At 40.7% G+C, this 19,877-nt stretch overlaps 2 protein-coding genes across 7 annotated transcripts; one reads left to right on the forward strand and one right to left on the reverse strand.

Annotated features, from left to right (window-relative positions):
- The first annotated feature begins 7,110 nt into the window (after nucleotides 1-7,110).
- On the forward strand, nucleotides 7,111-16,901 carry LOC122572782 (transcription factor SPT20 homolog). Of its 5 annotated transcripts, XM_043738221.1 has the most exons (9): nucleotides 8,524-8,745; nucleotides 8,917-9,113; nucleotides 9,201-9,407; nucleotides 9,476-9,730; nucleotides 9,812-9,859; nucleotides 9,939-16,027; nucleotides 16,236-16,355; nucleotides 16,424-16,494; nucleotides 16,546-16,901. In XM_043738221.1, the coding sequence occupies exons 1-9, from the start codon at nucleotides 8,726-8,728 to the stop codon at nucleotides 16,574-16,576; spliced, it is 7,038 nt and encodes a 2,345-aa protein (XP_043594156.1). In that variant the 5' UTR covers nucleotides 8,524-8,725; the 3' UTR covers nucleotides 16,577-16,901. The 5 variants fall into 5 exon arrangements, 4 of the variants coding, with proteins under 4 accessions (XP_043594155.1, XP_043594156.1, XP_043594158.1 ...); XM_043738220.1 differs by adding an exon at nucleotides 7,111-7,418 and having other exon boundaries at nucleotides 7,507-8,745; nucleotides 16,236-16,901; XM_043738222.1 differs by having other exon boundaries at nucleotides 8,526-8,745; nucleotides 16,424-16,901.
- Nucleotides 16,762-19,836, reverse strand: LOC122572784 (nuclear pore complex protein DDB_G0274915-like). Of its 2 annotated transcripts, XM_043738232.1 has the most exons (6): nucleotides 19,089-19,836; nucleotides 18,962-19,007; nucleotides 18,718-18,889; nucleotides 18,554-18,640; nucleotides 18,251-18,485; nucleotides 16,762-18,148 (listed from the first exon to the last, which is right to left on the reverse strand). In XM_043738232.1, the coding sequence occupies exons 1-6, from the start codon at nucleotides 19,165-19,167 to the stop codon at nucleotides 16,989-16,991; spliced, it is 1,779 nt and encodes a 592-aa protein (XP_043594167.1). In that variant the 5' UTR covers nucleotides 19,168-19,836; the 3' UTR covers nucleotides 16,762-16,988. The 2 variants fall into 2 exon arrangements, with proteins under 2 accessions (XP_043594167.1, XP_043594166.1); XM_043738231.1 differs by having other exon boundaries at nucleotides 16,762-18,485.
- Between the last annotated feature and the right edge of the window lie 41 nt (nucleotides 19,837-19,877).

A 19,877-nucleotide genomic window follows, 5' to 3' on the forward strand; every position in this document is an offset into this window, starting at 1 on the left:
ACGTTTACGTAGAAATAAACTCGCGAACCGCGATCTCCAAAGATCGAGGCGAACGATGTTGGCATTGTTCAACGTGGATATTTTTGCTCATTCTCCATGTAGAATTACCGGTGCGACGTAGCTCTCCTCTGTAACTAACGTCCTCGGAAAATATCGACGCGATCCGCCATACCGACGTATGCATTATTCAAAGATGAAATCCGCATTTAAATGTTTGCCCGTTTAAAATCCCCGCGCTGTACAACCACTTTTATTACATACTGTTCATACAATTCAAAACAGGCGGCCTAAACCATCGTTCTTCCCCCGTTTTTTCTTCTCCCTCTTTCCTCTCGCGTCTTCTTTCCCCCCCCCCCCCTGTCTATTCGAACACGCAGCGAGAACACCATCTTTGACCTGCAATTAAATTCAAGAATATCGTCCCGTCAAATTCTGTTTTTCATATGAAAGGGGACTCCGTGTTCGGAATTGCGATGACCAAGCGAGATAAAAGGTTAATCGAGAGCCTCGTTATCGATAGATCACCCTTGTGTGTATGCATAGAAGCTCGCCGAACGGCCGTGTGCAAGCCTATGTAGCGTATACACGGCGGAGGACACGCATATGCGCGAGGCACGAGGTCGAGGGCCAACCTACATATTCATCGACAGCGGGACACTTGCTTCCGCTTTGCCTGTACGCTTCTTACTTTCAAATCACAGTTAATGGTGGCGGCAGCGTGGCGACGTTTTCTTTCGGTTGGCATTCGATTAGCCACGAACCTCATAGCGGAGGTGACGATAGATGATTTCCTCCGGGACTTTCCACGAAACCGATAGGCTACCGTTAGCGGTGCCTTCCGGTCGCTATCCACCGTTTATGGAACTCGATGTTTCAACTGGGGGAACTCGGGCGGTTGTCGAGTGATAACCTTTGCTGCTCTTTGCTAGGGGAAATTATCGGATTATACTCGCGTCTCTGGTAGGATTTATACGTCGATTCGTTCGTTGGATCGTTCGAGATTCTTCTATAATTGTGAGCTTGCGATAGATGATCGATGGAAGGGGAAAATGAAGCCTACCTATTGTGTAATGGAGATTCGCGCGATATACATGCAGAGTAATCTAAATATGGAATGATTTATGCCAGTAGTAGCTAGGGTTATCGTAGATTAGGACTGGTGTAATTTAAATTTAATATTGGATTGACCTAAGGTAGGTTAAATATAAGGATATCTACGTATGTGTATTGTATATTTCGATCCGGTGAAATCCAGCTCTGACATTCTTCAGAATATTTTACAATGTTTGCATCCTGCGTGTGAGGCTCGCATAGGGAATCTAAAGGACAGCGCATCGCGATCCACGACCCCGCGTTCTTCGTCGAATAAACATTTTGAAACGAGTCGCTCCGTTCGATGATCGGACCACGGAGACAAAATCTAATGAAACTCGAAGCCGAGCTGGATCTCCTACCGCCTTAAATCATAGCAACGTCTAACTACGTCAACGAGCAGATTCCGCGGATCAGTAATCGTTATTCTGGCATAGCAACCGGCCCCGCAGTTCACGCATTCAAGGATTCGATGTCGCGAGACGGCTGGATATGTGAATCAGGTTTATAAATACATCGGCACGAGTAGAAACTCCGTTGGATCGAGAAACCGATTCGTAGAGAGGTTATCGCCGAGTCTTTACCAATCGAACCAGCACAGCGCCGGGGTGTCACGGTTCGCCGCGTAACACCACGTAAACACCCTATCTTTCTTCGTTGCGCGCGGTATTAACGGCCTGATAAAATGTGGAAAGCTTTGCCAACCGTCACGTTCCGGTAGTGGGGAACCAAGCCACAAGACGATGGAGGACACACCGGCTCTGGTTGCAATACTTCTCGCCATGAATATTTCTTACTTTCTTCTGCTTCATAATTTCTTTCGATGTAACGTAGAATCCTCTGCGTCTTTAATCCTGCTGCGTCCTGTTCATCATTTTCCACCACTGCCGGTTTACTCTAAATTAAGCCGAAGTGTAATGTAGATTCAATGGAACTTGGAATCAAAACCATTCGTACTCGGTATAACTAAAGTCGAATGCGATCTACTAGACACAATGGAATCTAGATTCGGAGCATTCTAGATTCAATGGTACGATGCATTGTGGATTCAATAGTAGCAAGTATAGCGTAATAATGGTACCGAGCGAATTCTAGATTCTCTGATGCCTACATAGGGCCAATGCAATCTACGTGGAGGAGATCGTAAGTGAATGGGGTAAAGTAGATCGATGCAGATAGAAATTTGCAAGTGTTCTGGAATGGTAACGGAATGGCACGTCGTACTCGTTAGCGGGTAACGAATTTGCATAGAATTTTTACGAGCGAGAAGCGAGTTGGACGAATAATATACGGCCTCGTGTTAATCGATACTCAGGAAGCAATAATGCAACAGGTTTTAGAAGATTGTCATTGATTTATATGTCGACTAGTTTGTTCGATTTACGATTATTTGTCAAACGATCAACGTGGAGGAAATTAGCTTGCATTTTCCTGACTCGTTTGGGCCTGTATGCTAACATAGTGGAAAGTATTTGAATTCAATACCAGGTATATTCGGATGAATTCGAATCCTATAACTATAATCCAAACCCAAGAAATGGAGCCACTCGAGTCGAGAGTAATTCGGTGTGGAAGTGAGAAGCTGGTTCGGATAAAGGAATGTGGATTTGATTGATTATTTCTGATGATACAAATAAGATCATATACGTGTGATGATGTGCGATAGAGAGAGAGAGAGCGTAGCACTTGCCCTCTCTCTGTGCCATCTCCTTACTGTACCTAGGATCTAGCGTAATCTGAATTCCATGTAACCTAAGTTGTGACGAAATTTACGTATACGTAGATCTAGGCGGCACAATGTAATTTACGTGGAACGGAGCCTAAGTCCGATGCATTCTGAAAGCAATGGAACGTAAAATCATTCATCTTTCTTAAGTCGAAAGCGGTAGAAAAGTCTCACGATCGTTTACAATCAGAAATCCAGTTGATAGTTCTGAAAGGAGCTGTAGCAGACCGTAGTCGCATTTGTGAGGCTACCTACACGAGCGGCCCCGAGGGACCGACCGGTCTGGCCATATTAGTCCACAGAGGCCACGAGGAGGCTGACGTCACCAAGGGTCGCGTTCTCCTGCTGCGTCGACATAACGTCCTAGATGTTTCTCATCTATGGTTATGGTACCCCCTGATACACGCTGTCTTACAGTTTTCCAAAGATTTTCTCGATTTTAGTGACCATAGAGACTAGTCACGTTTGAATTGTTCCTTAAGCGGCGAGCAATGAAACATGACTCAATGGGAAGCCTTGTTAAGAGCATGGTTGACCTCATTTTAATTGGAAGAGTAGGTTAACCATGGAATTCCGTTGGTCTGTCCAAACTAGGAACCGTAAAACGATGTTAAACGTTTTTTATATTTGAAGGGATCATCCTTGAAAATGTATAACGTTCGTAAACATAGAAATTTGTATAATCGATTGGACGTTGCACGTTCAGGTGTAATTAGGTAAATGAATATAGAAAGAAATTTTTTGATGAATCGAAGAAGGCGCAAGGTACACAACAGGAAAATTAACCAGCAAATCGAACGGTATTCCGAGGGAACGAACCTCGCCACTAGTGGAATTTCTTCTCGACTTCCGGCTGCTTGCAACAAAGTTACCAAGACGTGACCAGCTGATTAAATCGTCGTCGTTGTCTGGTCTCCTTATGGAAGCGTTTTACGTGTCATCCTCTAATGAGTTTTTGTTAACATTGTTGGGTAAGTTTGAACACTTCGAGGCGATTAGATTCTTCGTTTAATCTTAAAAAAACAGTTTTCAACAATAAGATAACGAGGTACAAACTATCGGAATAGCAAAAATAACTAATTTATCATTTTCTCAGTGAAATTTTATGTACTTGCGATAGCGCGTTCTTGTGGACTCGAGCATCGTTTTAATCATCGTTGAAAGATAGAAAAATAAAAGGAAAAAGTAAAAATTAGAAAGAAGACATTAGGTTGATTAGGATATTGGTCCCCAATGGATTAATCTGGACAAAGAGCAGTGGAGTTCGCTATAGAAATTCCAAACGAGCGCTTTTGCTGGCAAGGCTGTACGACGTTCTACCGATACACGCGCAGATTTCCACGGATGAAATTCCAACACGGCGAAGGTTTATGGAGAGGGGATTGATTGTTTAAACAAGCGTTTAAGCGTTCGCGGAGGTGTCGCAAAATCTCGACTGTGTTCCGTCGAAGGCTAGCCAAGGACGGAGATCGCGACGATTCATGGAAGAGAGAGAAACGAGCAAAGCATATACATTACATATGCAGTTTGGCCGGATAGAGAGAACCTTGTTCATAGAGAACCTTTTGACCTTTGCGGAAGAGTGTCAGGTGAGCTCGTCGTACATAGAAAAACGTAGCCAGCGTAATTTCCATTTGGTGTCGAGTTTTGCATTACGCTGCAAAAAACGGCCAGAGCCTTATTATATCCACGTGTTCGTCCGGTATTTTCATTTCCTTTGTCCTCGCATTTCCTATTTACATTTTCCCGCGCACTGGTCTAAGACGCTTGGCAACCGACGTGTCTTCGTTCCCTTCGCGAAGAAAGAAGAAAAAGGATATGGGAGAGAATACAGAGAGCTAGAAGGAGGAGGAAGAAGGCGAAAAGGAAGGTGGTAAGAAAAGTGAGGGATATCGAGCAATGGAGAGGGGAGAATGATACTATTAATATTAATACGAGGCGGTGAGCGTCAATCGAATTATGTATACGGACTTGTTTACTCTAGGCCGTGTCTATCGAATCGATTTGTTAAGTCTTGGAAGGTTGCTTGAGAAAGACGACTTTGGCCACAGCCCTGCTGTTATAACAATTTTGGAATACTTATAACGGACATATGGAAGATTCAAATCTCGTGAATGTAAGTGCCAAAGATTCGATATTCGAATAACAAATGCTTTAATGGTTTCTAATCTGAGTACTTTGTTAAGTACGTTGTCGTGATAGGTGGAAAATAGATGTCGTTCGCGATGAATCTTTGGAGACTTCGATGAACCGAAACGTGGAATTTCCGCCATTTTGCGCGGTTGGGGGTTGGTCCAGAGGGGATGCTGCGCACATGTACCTCCATATCATCCGCACAGAGGCAGAGCAACGCTCTGATTGGATCTATATCCCCGGTTTTAGAGGGTTGTTGCCTCCCTCTTCTTCAACCAAAACGCGAACATGGTGTATTCTCCATCTTATACCATAGTAACTGCGCACAGATTCTATGCAGAATATCCTTTTGCAAAGTTCTTTGATATTGCATTGACATCTCTTCTATCTTCCTAGCGACACATCACGTAACTTAATCATACCAAATCCCTCCTATATCGTAAAAAAAAAAAACAGCTTCCGTATGACGCGTACATAGTCGCCAAGTCATTTCAAATTGTCAGTAAATGCCGGTTAATTGTAAAAAGTTGGAAGAATCGATGGACAGGAAAGTCGGTAACCTCCTAGTTGAAAATTCTGATAAGAAGGGTTGGAATGAATCGTCAGAGCCGGAACAGGGGCAAACACAGAGATTCGGGGACGACGACTGCGCAGGATTTCTCTCCCGATGCGGCGTGTGTCGCGGTGGCGGTTGGCCAACCCCTTGAGGGCAGCGGAGGGTGGCAGAGGGTGCGGTCTCTTGCTCGTAATCAATACTGGTGTCGGCTGGCCTCGCTCCGCCGTTCTCTCGCCACCCACGCGAAATCCTGCAGACACCGGCTGCCACGCCACGAATTTTTCTCCTTGTCGTCACCGACCGTCGCCGCCACCGCCTCCCTTATCGGCTTTTGTCGTCGCGTCGTTCCCTTCGCGTCGTCACGGCTTTCTACCCTCTTCCCTCGTGTGGCCAGCCGCGGGTCGTTGTCGTGCAACGAAGGAGATACGCTGGTTCGTTCATCTGCTAGTTTTAATTCTCACGAACCAAGTACGTAACGAGAGCGTAGGAAATCGGAGAGTTCGATGTAGGCGAAGGCGCCACTATAAATTCAAGTTTTGAAACATCTAGATACCATGGAATCTTGGCACGACCGTATGTAGACGCCGCGGCAATCGAGTTCTTCGCAGAATCTGCCAGCCACCAGAAACTTAGACGCCACCGAGTCTATAATCTTGCCGCCGTTAAAAATTTGTTTAGTAACGTTGCAACGATATCGTGATTCGCCTGCGATGAATTCTATAGCTTGCATCGAATCTAATCGATCGCTCAGGGCCATCAAAGAACACTCTCGCCACTTACCATTCTCTCTTTTATTTCTTCTTTGTTGTTCTATACAATCGTTGCCTATGCAATCATTCAAAGAAAGAACACGTGTAACGTACATATATCTATATATATATATATATATATATATATATATTAAATTGTCGTATAAATATAACGGATAAAGTTAGTCAGCATGAAATAAGAGAAACGCGAACGAGCCACGGACGTTGATTCTCCTCGAGGGCGCTTCCTGAAAGGCGAGCCGTTAATCGTATAAATGATTCTCACGGGAGCATCGTAATTATACCGCGGCACATTCCTTGGCCACGGCTCCGGAGGCAGCAAACGTAAACGTAGATGCGTGAGAGTGCGTACATGCGAAACTCGGCCGCGTGTTGCTTAAATCATTAATTAGTGCCGCACGCGCTACGCTGCACTGTTGAAAACTAGAGTTTCGCACGAGGCCGCGTTTATAAATGCTGCCGCGATGATTAACTGTTGAATAATCGCGCGATTCTCCGCTGTTAGCTGTACATATTCTGCTTGGAAATCCAACATTTAATACCTTATCCTGATTTCAACCGCGTCTAAACGCACCGGTTCGATGTAAATCACGTCCTGTTCTCTCCTATTCTCGCCTCCACCGAACGGGAGGAAAGTCTTTTAGTCAGCTGGTTGACTAGTTTGAATCGATTAACCTAACAAAGTATTCATATTCATTACTATTTAAACGCTAGAAATAGAAATTAATGTATACCTTATCACACGATACTTCGGATCTTGGCTGGTATATAGTCGCTGGTAAATTATGATTTTCAAGGATTACTGTGCAACATGTGTAAAAAGTGTTTTGACGCAAGCAGTTAAACCTGAGACGATACGTTCGGTATTCTCATGTAAGATGTTCTATTTTCGAAAATACGAGAATTGCGAATCGGACCGTGTTCTTCTTCCCTGAATTTTGACCGTGTGATTTTTTTCACTGTCTTCACTTCGCTCGTCGGACAGATTATAGTCACCTTCTCGAATAAACGCAAGCGCATATACACGACGAAGGTAACGGCAATGGCGTCCAAATTTCTAACGAGTCATGCCATACCGTCTTACAGTTCACAAGGATGTAGCGTAGGCACGCTTACAATTGTCGACGTTACTCTCCCTCTGGTGAATCTTTCGTTTTCTTTTTATTCTTCGCGCTAAATGCGTATTCTGTTTATTCCTTACGAGTAGGAGTTAATTTTATTGTAAACAGGCTGACAGTGAAATATGCAGCAGTGCGGCGTTGCCAAATAAACGGCGCGCACAGAAAACGCTCGAAATCCCGCAGCAAACGTTTCGGATGAAAGTGGAAAAGATATGTCGCGGCGTGTTGGGGTACGGCCTCTGGGTATTTTCGCTGTCGAGTCTGCAGAATTTCTGTCTTGAAATTTTCGAAATACATATTCACGCCGCCATGTTGGATATAGAAACGACCGAAGCGCTATATCGCGAGAATCGTGCTTTACCAACGGCGCAAAAATTATTTCTCTCACATGTATCTGGCCTCATCTTATGTATTATGAAGTATCTCTTTATTTTTACTCTTTTTTTATCACGGCTACTTTTTATTCTGCATAATATTCGCACTTGTCATCGGCGATTTGTATTGATGCCGTTCTCTCTCTCTCTCTCTCTCTCTCTCTTATGTTGACATTCGAATGCATTTCGCATAGTGGCTACGTATGACTCTGCTTCGACGCATCTCTGTAACTATATTCCACCGTCCGGTGATCATACCACGCTTCATTGAGATTGCACAATCTGCTGGCGCCTCCCGTTAACAAAATATCGGGTTGATGAGAATGCACTTATATTTCGTAGGCTACTGACCGGCCCTAATGAAAAACAATTCGTTGATTGACTAAATTAAGAGGATTAAAGGAATTTTTATCGAAGATTTCATTTCAAGGATCGAAGAAGGATCATCAACACTTGATCATCCATTGACAATACATTGACAATTGCATGTTTTATATAGAAAAAATTATGTTCATGCAATGAACTTTTGATCTATACACGTACGTACATCTATACATATTTTACGAGCTTCTAAAAATAGATTTTGTGCGATTTTATCGACTGCAACGTCTTGAACATACAAAGATAAAGTAGAGATCTGACGAATTTTCTTAATATACGTATATTGATAAAAAAAGTGTAGTGGTACCTACTATAATGACACCTGATAAAGGCAGTGAAAAGAGCGTGAAAGGAAATCGATAGAGGGCGGGCAGGTTCAAATGATTGTCGTGACATTCGGGACCTGTCGGCAGAGTTTTTATTTCGCGTATTCCGCGATCGAGGCAACTGTAGGGTCGAAATGTCAGAAATTCGACGGGAATCCACGAATGTTTGTAATGTCAGTTACAAGTGACGCATTAGCGCTTCCCGCGGCGCGTTCTTCACGCGAAACGATGCCAACAGGATAAATTATGCCTCGAAAAGAGAACACGTAAGTGTCTATTAGCCAGCTTCTAACCTCGACCACTTTTATTACCAAGATTATTCCCCTTCTCTTTGCGTCTTTTTCTCTGGAACAAGAACGAACAAACGTAAAAAATAAGTTAAAAAATAAAAAGTAAAGAAACTAATGGTCCGCTCGTTAACGTGGACATCTTCTCAGCAAAGCGAAAACATGGGAGCGAGACAGAAGAAAACGTATGAACGCTTACTTCAAAACTCTGGCAGACCTTTTGCCCCCGCATCAGGAGGGTCGCAAACGCAACAAGGTGGACATCCTGATTCACGCATCGAAGTATATCAAAGACCTCCATAGCCGTACAGAAGAGTTGTTTTCTGCTCATGCCTCTGAAGCGCATAGTAAGCAAATTTTTTGACGATAGCTGTAACTTGTTTGTGGTTGAGATTATCTCTTTTCATATTTTTATCATATATTTTTGATGATAGAGGAGGAATTGGCTCGTTTGAAAAAACTTGTAACTCAGCTTTTCTCTCGTACTCAACTATTATCTACTCTTCTACGAGATGCTGGTATCTCTGTGCCAGCAGAGCCAGCCCTTGAAAAGATATCTCCCCTGAAATGGTCGAATAAAATTAATGTAGAGGATGCAGAAAAGTATTTCAGCAAAACGGAAGAAGTTACGAATAATAAAGGTAATATTAGTAAATGAGAAATAATATTTTTGGGTTTAGGTGTTTGTAACAGGGAAAGGTGATTTCAGTGAAGAATTCTGAACGCAAGAGGGAGAAGTCTGCAGAACTCAAAGTGCCTTCTAAGAAAAAATCAGTTACTTCTTCTCATTCGTCTAGTATTAAATCAGTCGAAAATAGCGATATTTCTAAGGATATGAATAGTTCCTTAGAGAATCAAGAGAATCAAGTAAATTCTGCAAACAGCAATGATGATAATTCAGAGGCTACAAGCAATGCATCAGATATAAGATCCAAAGAACCGGAATATTGTCAAACAAACACAAGTAAACATTTCTACTTAACTCTAGTTTTACAACTTGTTTCAGATAATGAAAGTATGTACTTCTTACTATTTTGTTGATTAGGTTGTGACGTAGCAGTCAATTGTCCAGTAAATAGCAAAACTAACGATGGTAGGTATAGAAAATATAATTACACATTAAAGTTTCTTTTACCAATTTAATCATATGTAATTATAAAATATTATTTTAGCATTACAAAAAGTAGAATCTCAAAAAAAGGTAAAAAGGAAATCGAAGAAAAAGGAGGAGAAAAAATCATTGACGCAATGTATAAATAATTCTGTGACTAATTTGGCCCCGAACACCCTCATATTATCTGGTGGTAAATTTATGCCCTTGGTAACTCCAATGACGTCGAACATAATTGTAAATACTCAGCAACAGCCAGCGAATCCCATAATCCTCGGTAACAGTCAGCAAAATCAGATGATCGTGATGCAGCCTTTGACAAATCGTGTACAAAACCCAGTTGTTTCCATTTGCAATCAAGCTGTGATTAATACGGTTCAGAAAGTTACGCTCAAAACGGTCCCTAGTATTCGCACGAAAATGGTAGTGGATTCACAAAATTGGACATCCAATGTGAAGAACATAATCAATGCAACAAAGATAGGTGGCCATAAAGGCATTTTGCCTAAGGGTAAGGAGATTACGGAAACAACGATGACATATAAAGTTCCTATTCCGGCGGTTCATAAGGAAAAGGCAGAAAAATATAAAGAACATGGATCTAGGAAGGAGATGGAAGTTAGGTTAAAGGCCAACAAAAGTCATGGTAAGGGTTCTAAAAACCAACAGCCTACAGAAACCGTTGAAGAGAAGAATGAAAAAGAGAAAGTCACAAAAAATGTTGAAGACGCAAATTCTGCGCAGAAAACTGTACTTAAACGTTTTGCAAGCACAGAAGCTGGATGTGTAGATGAACCTAGTGATAAAAAACGAAAAGCGGATGAAAACCGTGAACACAACTCAGCGGCGAGTACGGTATCTATATCGAAGTCGGATTTTTCTGTCACTTGTAAATCTATTGAAAGTTTGAAACACGTTATAGAAAAGATAGGTGAAGAAACGAATGAAGAACAAGATAAAAGTAATTCGCTGAATGATTCTGAAGAAAATACGGAAACGAATATAGAATGTTCCGTTCTGTTAAGTACCGGTGGTACTAATCAGGAGGATATTTCTGACTCTTCAAAATCAGCGGAGGTTCTGACATCGGATAGCGTCCATTGTGAAACAAAAGGAGGTCGAGACGCATCGGTTTCGCATACATCTCCCCCAGTCACTTTCTCGGACGAACACTTAAAATCTTCCAATGAAAATGTTTCAGTTTCACCTGAAACTGATTTCAACATTCCCATAAACAGTTCACTGGAAAAGTCAAGCAACAATATCAGTTGCTCTGATTCTAAATCAACTTTGACAGAAGTAGCAAAAACGGTTGAAAATCCTGTGGCTAAAAAGATGAAAGATGTTTGTAATCTTGATACAGAATTTGACAATCTCTTACAGGTGGCACCAAAAGAGCCAGATGTTGTTGAGGGAACGACAACTAACTTAGAAAGTAATAAAATTATTCTAAATCTAGATACAAATACCACAACAACTTTGAAACCAGAAACAAGTACTGCAGTTCAAACTCCAGATATCACAACGCCGTCATCGTCATTGCTTCCGGCTAATATAGTGGAGGACGAATCCAAGATAACAAAAACATCAAAGGACGAAGTATCAAAATCGTCACTATCATATAACACGGAGAATACTTTTGTACCTATTGGTAATAGAGCCGATGGTCTCCATTCTGATCTTTCAAATGATATATTTGCATCTCTTCAAGTTCCTTCCAGCTCTCACAATCCAGAATCTATATCTCCTACAGCAGCATTTTTAATGGCTTTCCCATTAGTGTCTTCGCTAAATGGTAAAACAGAAGTCTTAGAGGAGGAAATGAAAGAGGATTTCAAATATCATAGTCAAACGCCACCCATGCTTCTACAGATCGGAGCAATGGAGCCTAACAGTTTTAAGCTAAAGGCATCATCACCACCTCATTCCACTGCAGAAAAACGCCTAAAAGTAACATGTGAAGAAAAAAAGACCATAAATCGTCCCGTGAGCGAGACAGTGTCACCGAACATGATGGTGGAATGTACTACAACTGCGAAAGTCTTGCCAAAAGTTATAAACGACGAACCTCTCAGGGAACCTTATAAAATTGTTGTAGAAAAGTCTGCAACTTCTAGTTCTTTCTCCAATGCGACTATGTATTCTATTTCAAATGTTTCAGGTACTACTTCAGTTATCAATACTTCAGAAACGGGAGAAAATTGTCAGAGCCAACTCACAACAAATTTGAGAAATGCAATCGCAAATACTACTAATGAAAATGTCGCTGTTTCTCAGATTAATACAGTCTCTATTTCAAATAAACCAGATCCAACTAATTGTCCTGTACAGGCATCAACCTGTGACACTAATGTTCGATATAGCACTTCTCAGGATTTTTTATCGAGTTACTCAACGATCGTCGAGAACAATTTGACCACGTTGCAACAGAATGCAAATTCTTGTACCAGTTCGGCGATTCAAGAAACGAATCCATCCGGTTTGACTCAAAATGTCGTACCAGACGTGTCCCAGGCACCACCTCTGGTTTCTCATTTGACTAATACTAACACAACAACAAATACTTCGTCCCTGCCTTTACAAACAATGCAAATGGAATATACTTCTCATATGAAGGACAAAGAATCTCATAGTTCCCGTGTTGCTTATGGGGTTCATGGCAAGGATCCTCTAGTAGATTCTAACATAGTTACCAATAATCGTTTGAACTATACTGGCCATATAGACAGAGTTCTTCCCACTCCTTCTCACAATATGCAGCAAGAGTATTCAATGCGATCTAAAGAAGCGACACTACCAATCCTCTCTTCACAACCCATACAGACTGTCTATGAATCACAGTCTAAAGATAGTCACGTTCTAACTACTGAACAAAATGTTCATCAGAATTACACTTCAGTTCACGAGAAAGATCATATTATTCAGAACTCTCACAATGATTACACCATTGATCAGAATAAAAATCTCCCTCGAAAGGATTCGTATTCGACAGGGAGTAGTAACGCAACTACGTCCAACAGGAATCCGAGTTACCCTCCGAAGGACCCGATATCAAACTCATCCGAGGATCATTTCCAACGCAGTTATACGAAGATAAACAAGGAGTCTGATTCTTCGGGCACCAATGCCGTGAATCGAGATCAAAAATTGAACGATGTTTTGAGATCAAAAGCTCAGGAACCACAAGGTCATAGACGTGATACTAATTATAATTCTGCAAAAAAGATGGATGTCGATCCGTTTGCTCAAACATTTTCCTATGGAGTGAAAGAATCTATGAGCACTCAGGCCGAGCAGAGTGTTCTTAATCAGAACACTGACAATATATATCAAAGTAAAAGGGACGAGACCCAAAATTATTCTACTTATTCTAACAAAGATACAAAGAAGATCAACACTAGTTCTTCTAATAATATAAGCAACAAACCTCTCATTCAGAATACCCCTGTTACACGTTACTCGCAACAACCGACGTCGTTCGTGGCTACGTCCAACTATGAGCAGAGTACGGTTACTGAAAATCATGCAAAATCAACAACCACCGTTGCTCATAATTCCTCCAATTTTAGCATTTTGTCTTGGACGACTTTTTCTCCTGTAGGCGGAGGGAATAATAATAATCTGGTACAATTTGAGCAGGGACCAAGTCAAACTGATAATACCGAGGCAAAAACGATATGTGAGAATTATAGCTATGTTCCCCTCCATAAAGAAAATCCAAATTTCTCCAACGTGTTGACGAACGATGTTTTTTCTGTGAATTCTACTATGGCTAATATGGACAAATCAAGAATGAAATCGGGAATGGAAACGCAAAAACAGTCCTTTGTGGATCCTTCTAAAACCAGGAATATTCAGACCAATGTTCCTCCATCTAGTAAGCAAAGTCGTATGCAAAATCAAGCTTCTTCCAACAACAATGATTACAACAAATTTAGCACGGAAAACAAAAACAAGTCTAAGTATGGAATGGAATCAGAGTATATTCAAAACGAATATTCCGGTATGGAGCAACAATCGCAACAGCAACAGCCGCATGGACCAAAGAATCATCAATCCATGGCAGCGAAGCAGGACAAGGCAGTCTATCCAATGTCTAACTATGACTCTCAAGTAAACTTTGATTTGTCCGAAGTTAGCGCGCAAATGAAGTACCCTGTTGAGACTTATACAAGTTCGAATTTCAAATATCCTGACAAATCTCAGCAGCAAAGTCAGAATAAATATCAACCTTTGGTCCAAGGACAGGTCTCATCTCTTCAACATGACAGCGGTACTTACAACAACGATGGGAAACATGGACAGCAACAAAGTACAACAAAGTCGAAAGGAAATCAGCAACAACACACAATTAGAGCGCCTGTAAATTGGATGATGACCCCAGAGATTAAACATAATGCCAATATTGCCGATATTATTTTACCACCTATTGGAAAGGAGCTAGAATTTTGTCAGAACAATCTGTTTGCTCAAACACCATCCTACAATCAAGGAACAGCGAATCAATTTTACAACAATTACGATGTCGCGGCTCATAGCTTTTCTAATTTACCGGTCTTGCAGAGCGAGTCGAAAAGAACCTCAGAAGTGTTCTATTCCGAGGAACAACCATTCCCCTGGTCTCCCACGAAAACCAGCATTCATGTTGAACAAGCTCAACCAGTCAAGGGTATAGATCAGCATGTCGTACCCTCCAGTCTTCCAACGTTGGTCGGTGATCTTGATTTAGGTACCAATATACCCGAGAAACAGAATTTCTTATTTGGGCAAATACCTTCAAGAGTACCTTCTGATCAGAGTAAAGATTCCATCAAGGATAAAGAAGGAAATGTTGTGGGACGCGATTTTCATACTGTGTTGAATAATCAGACGGTCCAGCATCCAACAGCTGGATCCTCTTTCCTTTCAGTGAGTCAATTGGTGGAACACGAGAAAGCTGAAAAATCTCATCAGCAACACCATCAACAGCACCATCACCACCATCACCACCATCATCATCATGCTCATCAGCATCATCATCATCAACAACAACAACAACAACAACAACAGGCGAGGAAGCATCAAAGGAAAAGCAATACTAGTCCTAGAGGAAACAGTAAAAGGCAGATGGATATCCGCAAACAAGGATCAGGTAATGATCAACTACATCAAAGACACGAGGAGCAGAAATCGTCCGGGCACACCTTTCCTGAACAAGGATACCAACAGCAACAGCAGCAACAACAGCAAAAGTATCAACAGAATAATGTTCATTGGAGGAACAGGAATTGTAAGAGCAATTACACAGCCGAGGCACTGATAGGGACTAATAGTAACGTACATGACACAAACCAAGACAAACACGCTTCGATTAAGTTCTCCACAAATTATTCGCAGAACAAGTTTCAAACAAGCCTGCCCACTGCAGATGCAGTCATGCCTCTTAATTATTTCTCAAATGCGGATGATGGAAGTGGTTACGGGCAAATGGTGAACCAGAACTTCAATTCGTATACATACTCTTCTAACGCTAATATTTATCCCACTTCGAATTTTATAACCAGTATATCAAACACACCTACCAGTTACATGATGCCATTGCACGATAACACTGACTATATGGAAACGAATGCCTTCTTGTTGTCAAATGTGACTGTTACCTCAACTACCACCTCTTCATCCTCGTCTACCGTGACAACCTCGACCTCAAACGTGAATACGAACGTAAAGAACCATCAGCACTATGGAAAGCAGCAAAATTGTGATAAAAGGCCATATCCTACGAACGCAAAGAAAGCAAAAAGGAAAGCTCACGATGGAACCATGCAGAACTTAGAGTTTCCTTTGTCTGGTATCAATTCACCCTTAGAGGATTATCATCACTCTACTACATTTTTACCGCCGCCACCGCCGCCACATGCTAGCCCCCTTTATCAGAATCACACACAGACAAATGTATATACCAAAGCAGTAAATGGCCTGCCACCGCCACCACCTGTTGCTGGTCCTCAGGGTGTACCTGCGGTAGCAACAGCTGGGTTCCCAATGAATCCAAACATGCCAAGAGGGGGCATCGTTGCTGGCAATCATATGACTATGAGCCATCATCCTTCTGGCACAAGTTTAACCAACTTCAATTTAAGTACCATTTTCCCAGAGATGAATGACAAAGTATGTGGACCTTTTGTTCACTCTAATCCTTTGTTCTCAAATTGTCCATAAAATAATGCCCTATCGATAATATTAAACTCGCAATCAAGGGATGGTACCCTTTTAAAATGATTGAAGGTGAGAAATAAAAAGATGGGTACAAAGGATTAGAATTGATGTTTTATCGCTTAGAGTGGCACATTGGATAACTGTTTAGCTTATTTGTTAGATCACTGGATATAAACCACCAAACGGTATACCATCTGGCTTGTCGCAGCCGCCAAATCAGTCTGCAACTTATGCACAGAGGACTAATTATACAACGAATCCTCTCTGCCATTTACCACAGGTTTGTTTAATAACCAAAGAATTTAGTATTCCCTGTGAGTTAAAATTAAACAGGAGCGTTGTCTTCAGGTGTCGGAAGAAAGTCAATTTGGTAATAGCGTTCCTCCTCCTCCTCCTCCACCTCCTCCTGCAGTGATTCATTACAAGAATGTGTGATAATGTAAGTATGAATGTAGTGTAGTGTATCATACTTACATTATTATTACGGCAATGTATGGATGATGATGTAAGTATGAGAAATTACACATTAACCATTATATTATTGTACATATGTAAATAATCGTGTAATTGACTAAATTAAAAGAGGTTGATATATATCTGCAATATGTTTGATTTTGTATTACATTATAAGGTGAGTGATGAATGATATTAAAAATGAGTTTATAAATAAATTGTAACAACGCAAATTTTACATCTCATTGTATATTTTGTTACACTTTGAAAACGTTGTCAAGTTAATTTCACATTAGTTCGTTAAAAGAGGATTTCATCGAATTTTATATAAAAATTGACACTGTTGTTAAATATATATTATTTATTACTATAATCTTGTGATTTATCTCAATTATAAAGGAATAATATAGGAAACCAGTATCACAGCGTATATTCCTAGCTAAACCACTTTCACGCTGCATTATCTAATGTCTTTGGTAGGCGGCTTCAGCGGAATCTTTCCAAAAATAAATTTCTCCGCCATGTACATGTTTTTCTCGTCGTCTGTTAGTTGATTGTCTAACGAATAAATGTTGTCGTCGATAATGATTGCCGTCAGCGTTACTCCGAATGTCGATTTTCCAAACGGTTCGTGCGTAGACGTAGCAGTATTAGAAGTTTGATTTTGTGCAAAAGTACCAAATGGAGAAGTAATTTGTTGTTGCTGCGGTGTAAACGAATTTGTGGTTGTAGCTGTAGACGTAACGCTCGTAGGACTAAATGGTGAGCTCGTTATATCGCTAAATATCGTCGATGTGAAAGGAGAAGTGGTGGTACTAGAAGTACCAAAAGTAACTCCGGTATTTGTAGTACCAAACGGTGTGCTAGAGGAAGTAGCTGTAGTAGCAAACGTTTCACCCGCAGTTTCCGTAGCCATCCCAAACGTAGGCTTCGAGAAGGCTGCCGTACTGGTGGTTTCAAATTGCGAGGTTGCGGTAGCAAAAGGACTCGTAGTCGTTGAAGGTGTTGCGCTAAATGGTGAAGCACTGGAAGTGGGCATAGAGGGCGTGGTACCCTGAGCATTTCCGAATAGATTTACGGAAGATGTAGAAGTGGTAACACCAAAAGCGTTTGTAGGCTGTGCCGAACTAAAGGCAGGTGTCGTGGTATTGGATCCGCCGAAAATACTACCAGAATTTCCAAATGCCGGTTTCTCGCCAAATATCGAAGTGGGATTGTTCCCAAAGGTTGCTGAAGCACCAAATACTGGTGCTCCCCCAAATGCAGGTGTTTCAGACTGCGAGAATATGCCTGAACTGAAGGTTCCGGTGGACGGAGTCGATCCGAAGATGGAGTTAGTTGTCTGTAAATTTGAAGAGCCGCCAAACGGATTAGCAGTAGAAGTTTTAGCTCCGGCAAATACAGAAGCGTTAGATTGAGAAGAAGTGCCACTAAATAAAGAGGGAGAAGATGTTGCTCCGCTATTGAATACTGATATGGGCGCCTGGGACGTTTCATGCCTGGCGAAAACATTGTTCACTGGATTGCCGGTTCCAAATATGCTAGGCTGCCCGAAAACGGGTTGGGAAGCTCCGCCGCCAAAAATCGAGCCGGACGATCCAAAAGTCTGCGTGTTTTGTCCTGCATTAAATGTAGAAGTATTTGTAATCCCACCAAATACAGTATTAGTGCTGGTACCACCACCAAACACTCCTAAATTACTGCCAAAAGTTGGTGTACTACCAAATACAGAATTTGAAGTTGTAGGTGTTCTCCCAAAGATTGATGTATTGCTAGTGGGCGGGAAACCACCGCTGAATGGATTGCTCTGAGTTCCAAATGTCTTGTTTCCAAATACATTGGAGGATGGAGTACTGCTTGGAAGTCCAAGTTGAGGAGTTGCAAAAGCAAAACTAGAGGATTTCCCAGATGTATTATCATTCCTGGCATTCTTGTGTCCTGTACCTAGAATCTCTTTCTAGAAGATAAAAATACTTTGAACTATATTTATAAAGATCAATATCAACTTTTTATGATGTTACATACAAGTTTAGTTAGTGTTTCACGGGTAGGATTCTTGAAAGCTTCTCTTTTTGCTTTCATATCTGTACACAGTTGTTGGAAATGTAATTTCTGAAAGAAATATAAAAACATTGATATTGAAAGAATTCATAATTTTATAACAAACAGAAATAATTATGTATACTAACTGCCTGATCTACCATCCCATTATTTTGAGCTTGGTACATCTCCCATCGAACTTCTTCCTGAGACAAGTCTTCCATGCCAGGAATACACGGTTTGTCCTTAAATGGCGCAAAACATGACAGTAACCATTGTCTTCCTCTTTCTGCATTGAGCATTTCTTTTGCAACCAACACCCTTGATTTACGATAAAAATTAAATTAATTCCATACTTTGGCATTCTTTGTTAAATAATTTTATGATACTTACGCAATATATTCATCCTCATTGTAAGAGTCAACTTTGTTATTACCTCCTATAGAACGATGTTTAAAATGTTTAAACGTCAAAAAGAGAAGAGTATAATTTTCTGTACTATATAAACTTTATATCTTACCAAAAGTATTTATATGTTCGAATTGACAATATTGTCCAAATCGACAATTTCCTTGTCGATAGTATTTACAAACAACCATCTTGCATGTGGTTCAATTCATTCAATCTTATTGTGTATTCCCTGTCATATCGATAATTCTATTCACTTATGCACGCACACAAATTCGAAGTGTTGGTCCTGTGATCTACACTAGAGGACGGGATTATTTCAATTTAACCTCCAAACTTAGATTCTGATTTTATAAAACCTAGCTCTTTACATGATACAGGTTTATCAATCTTCGGAGACAAATATTCGAATGTAAAACGTTAATTCCCATAATTCTAGTTTATTTTTTATAATTTAAAGCATTTATCTTTTAAATCTAGTAACTTTTATAATCGACCACGTGGTTGATCAGTTACAATTAGTTCTGGTTACAATCAGTTAGAACTTTGCAATATCCTAAACTTTTATGATATTGATGTCCTAACAGAAGAGTAATATACATTACATCTGTAATAAAAAATTAGAAATATTTAAAAGAGCAATTTAAGCGAATGATAATATTGCTTGATTAGTGACAAGAATATCATTTGATTCTTCATATTGAATAGAATTTAGCAATAGCAGGTAATAGTCATCAGTTAACGCATCTAATTACACATATTATAGGAATGCAGACGTATGTGCAAAAGTATCACGATGATTCATCGTACATTTAATTAAATTTGTTGATACGATCTGCATTTGTTTCAGTAAGAATTCGTAAATTTAAAATACATAAGAAAATATAAAAATGCAGTCATT

This window comes from Bombus pyrosoma, linkage group LG11, assembly GCF_014825855.1.
Source record: "Bombus pyrosoma isolate SC7728 linkage group LG11, ASM1482585v1, whole genome shotgun sequence".
In the NCBI taxonomy this organism is placed as follows: Eukaryota; Metazoa; Arthropoda; class Insecta; order Hymenoptera; family Apidae; genus Bombus; species Bombus pyrosoma.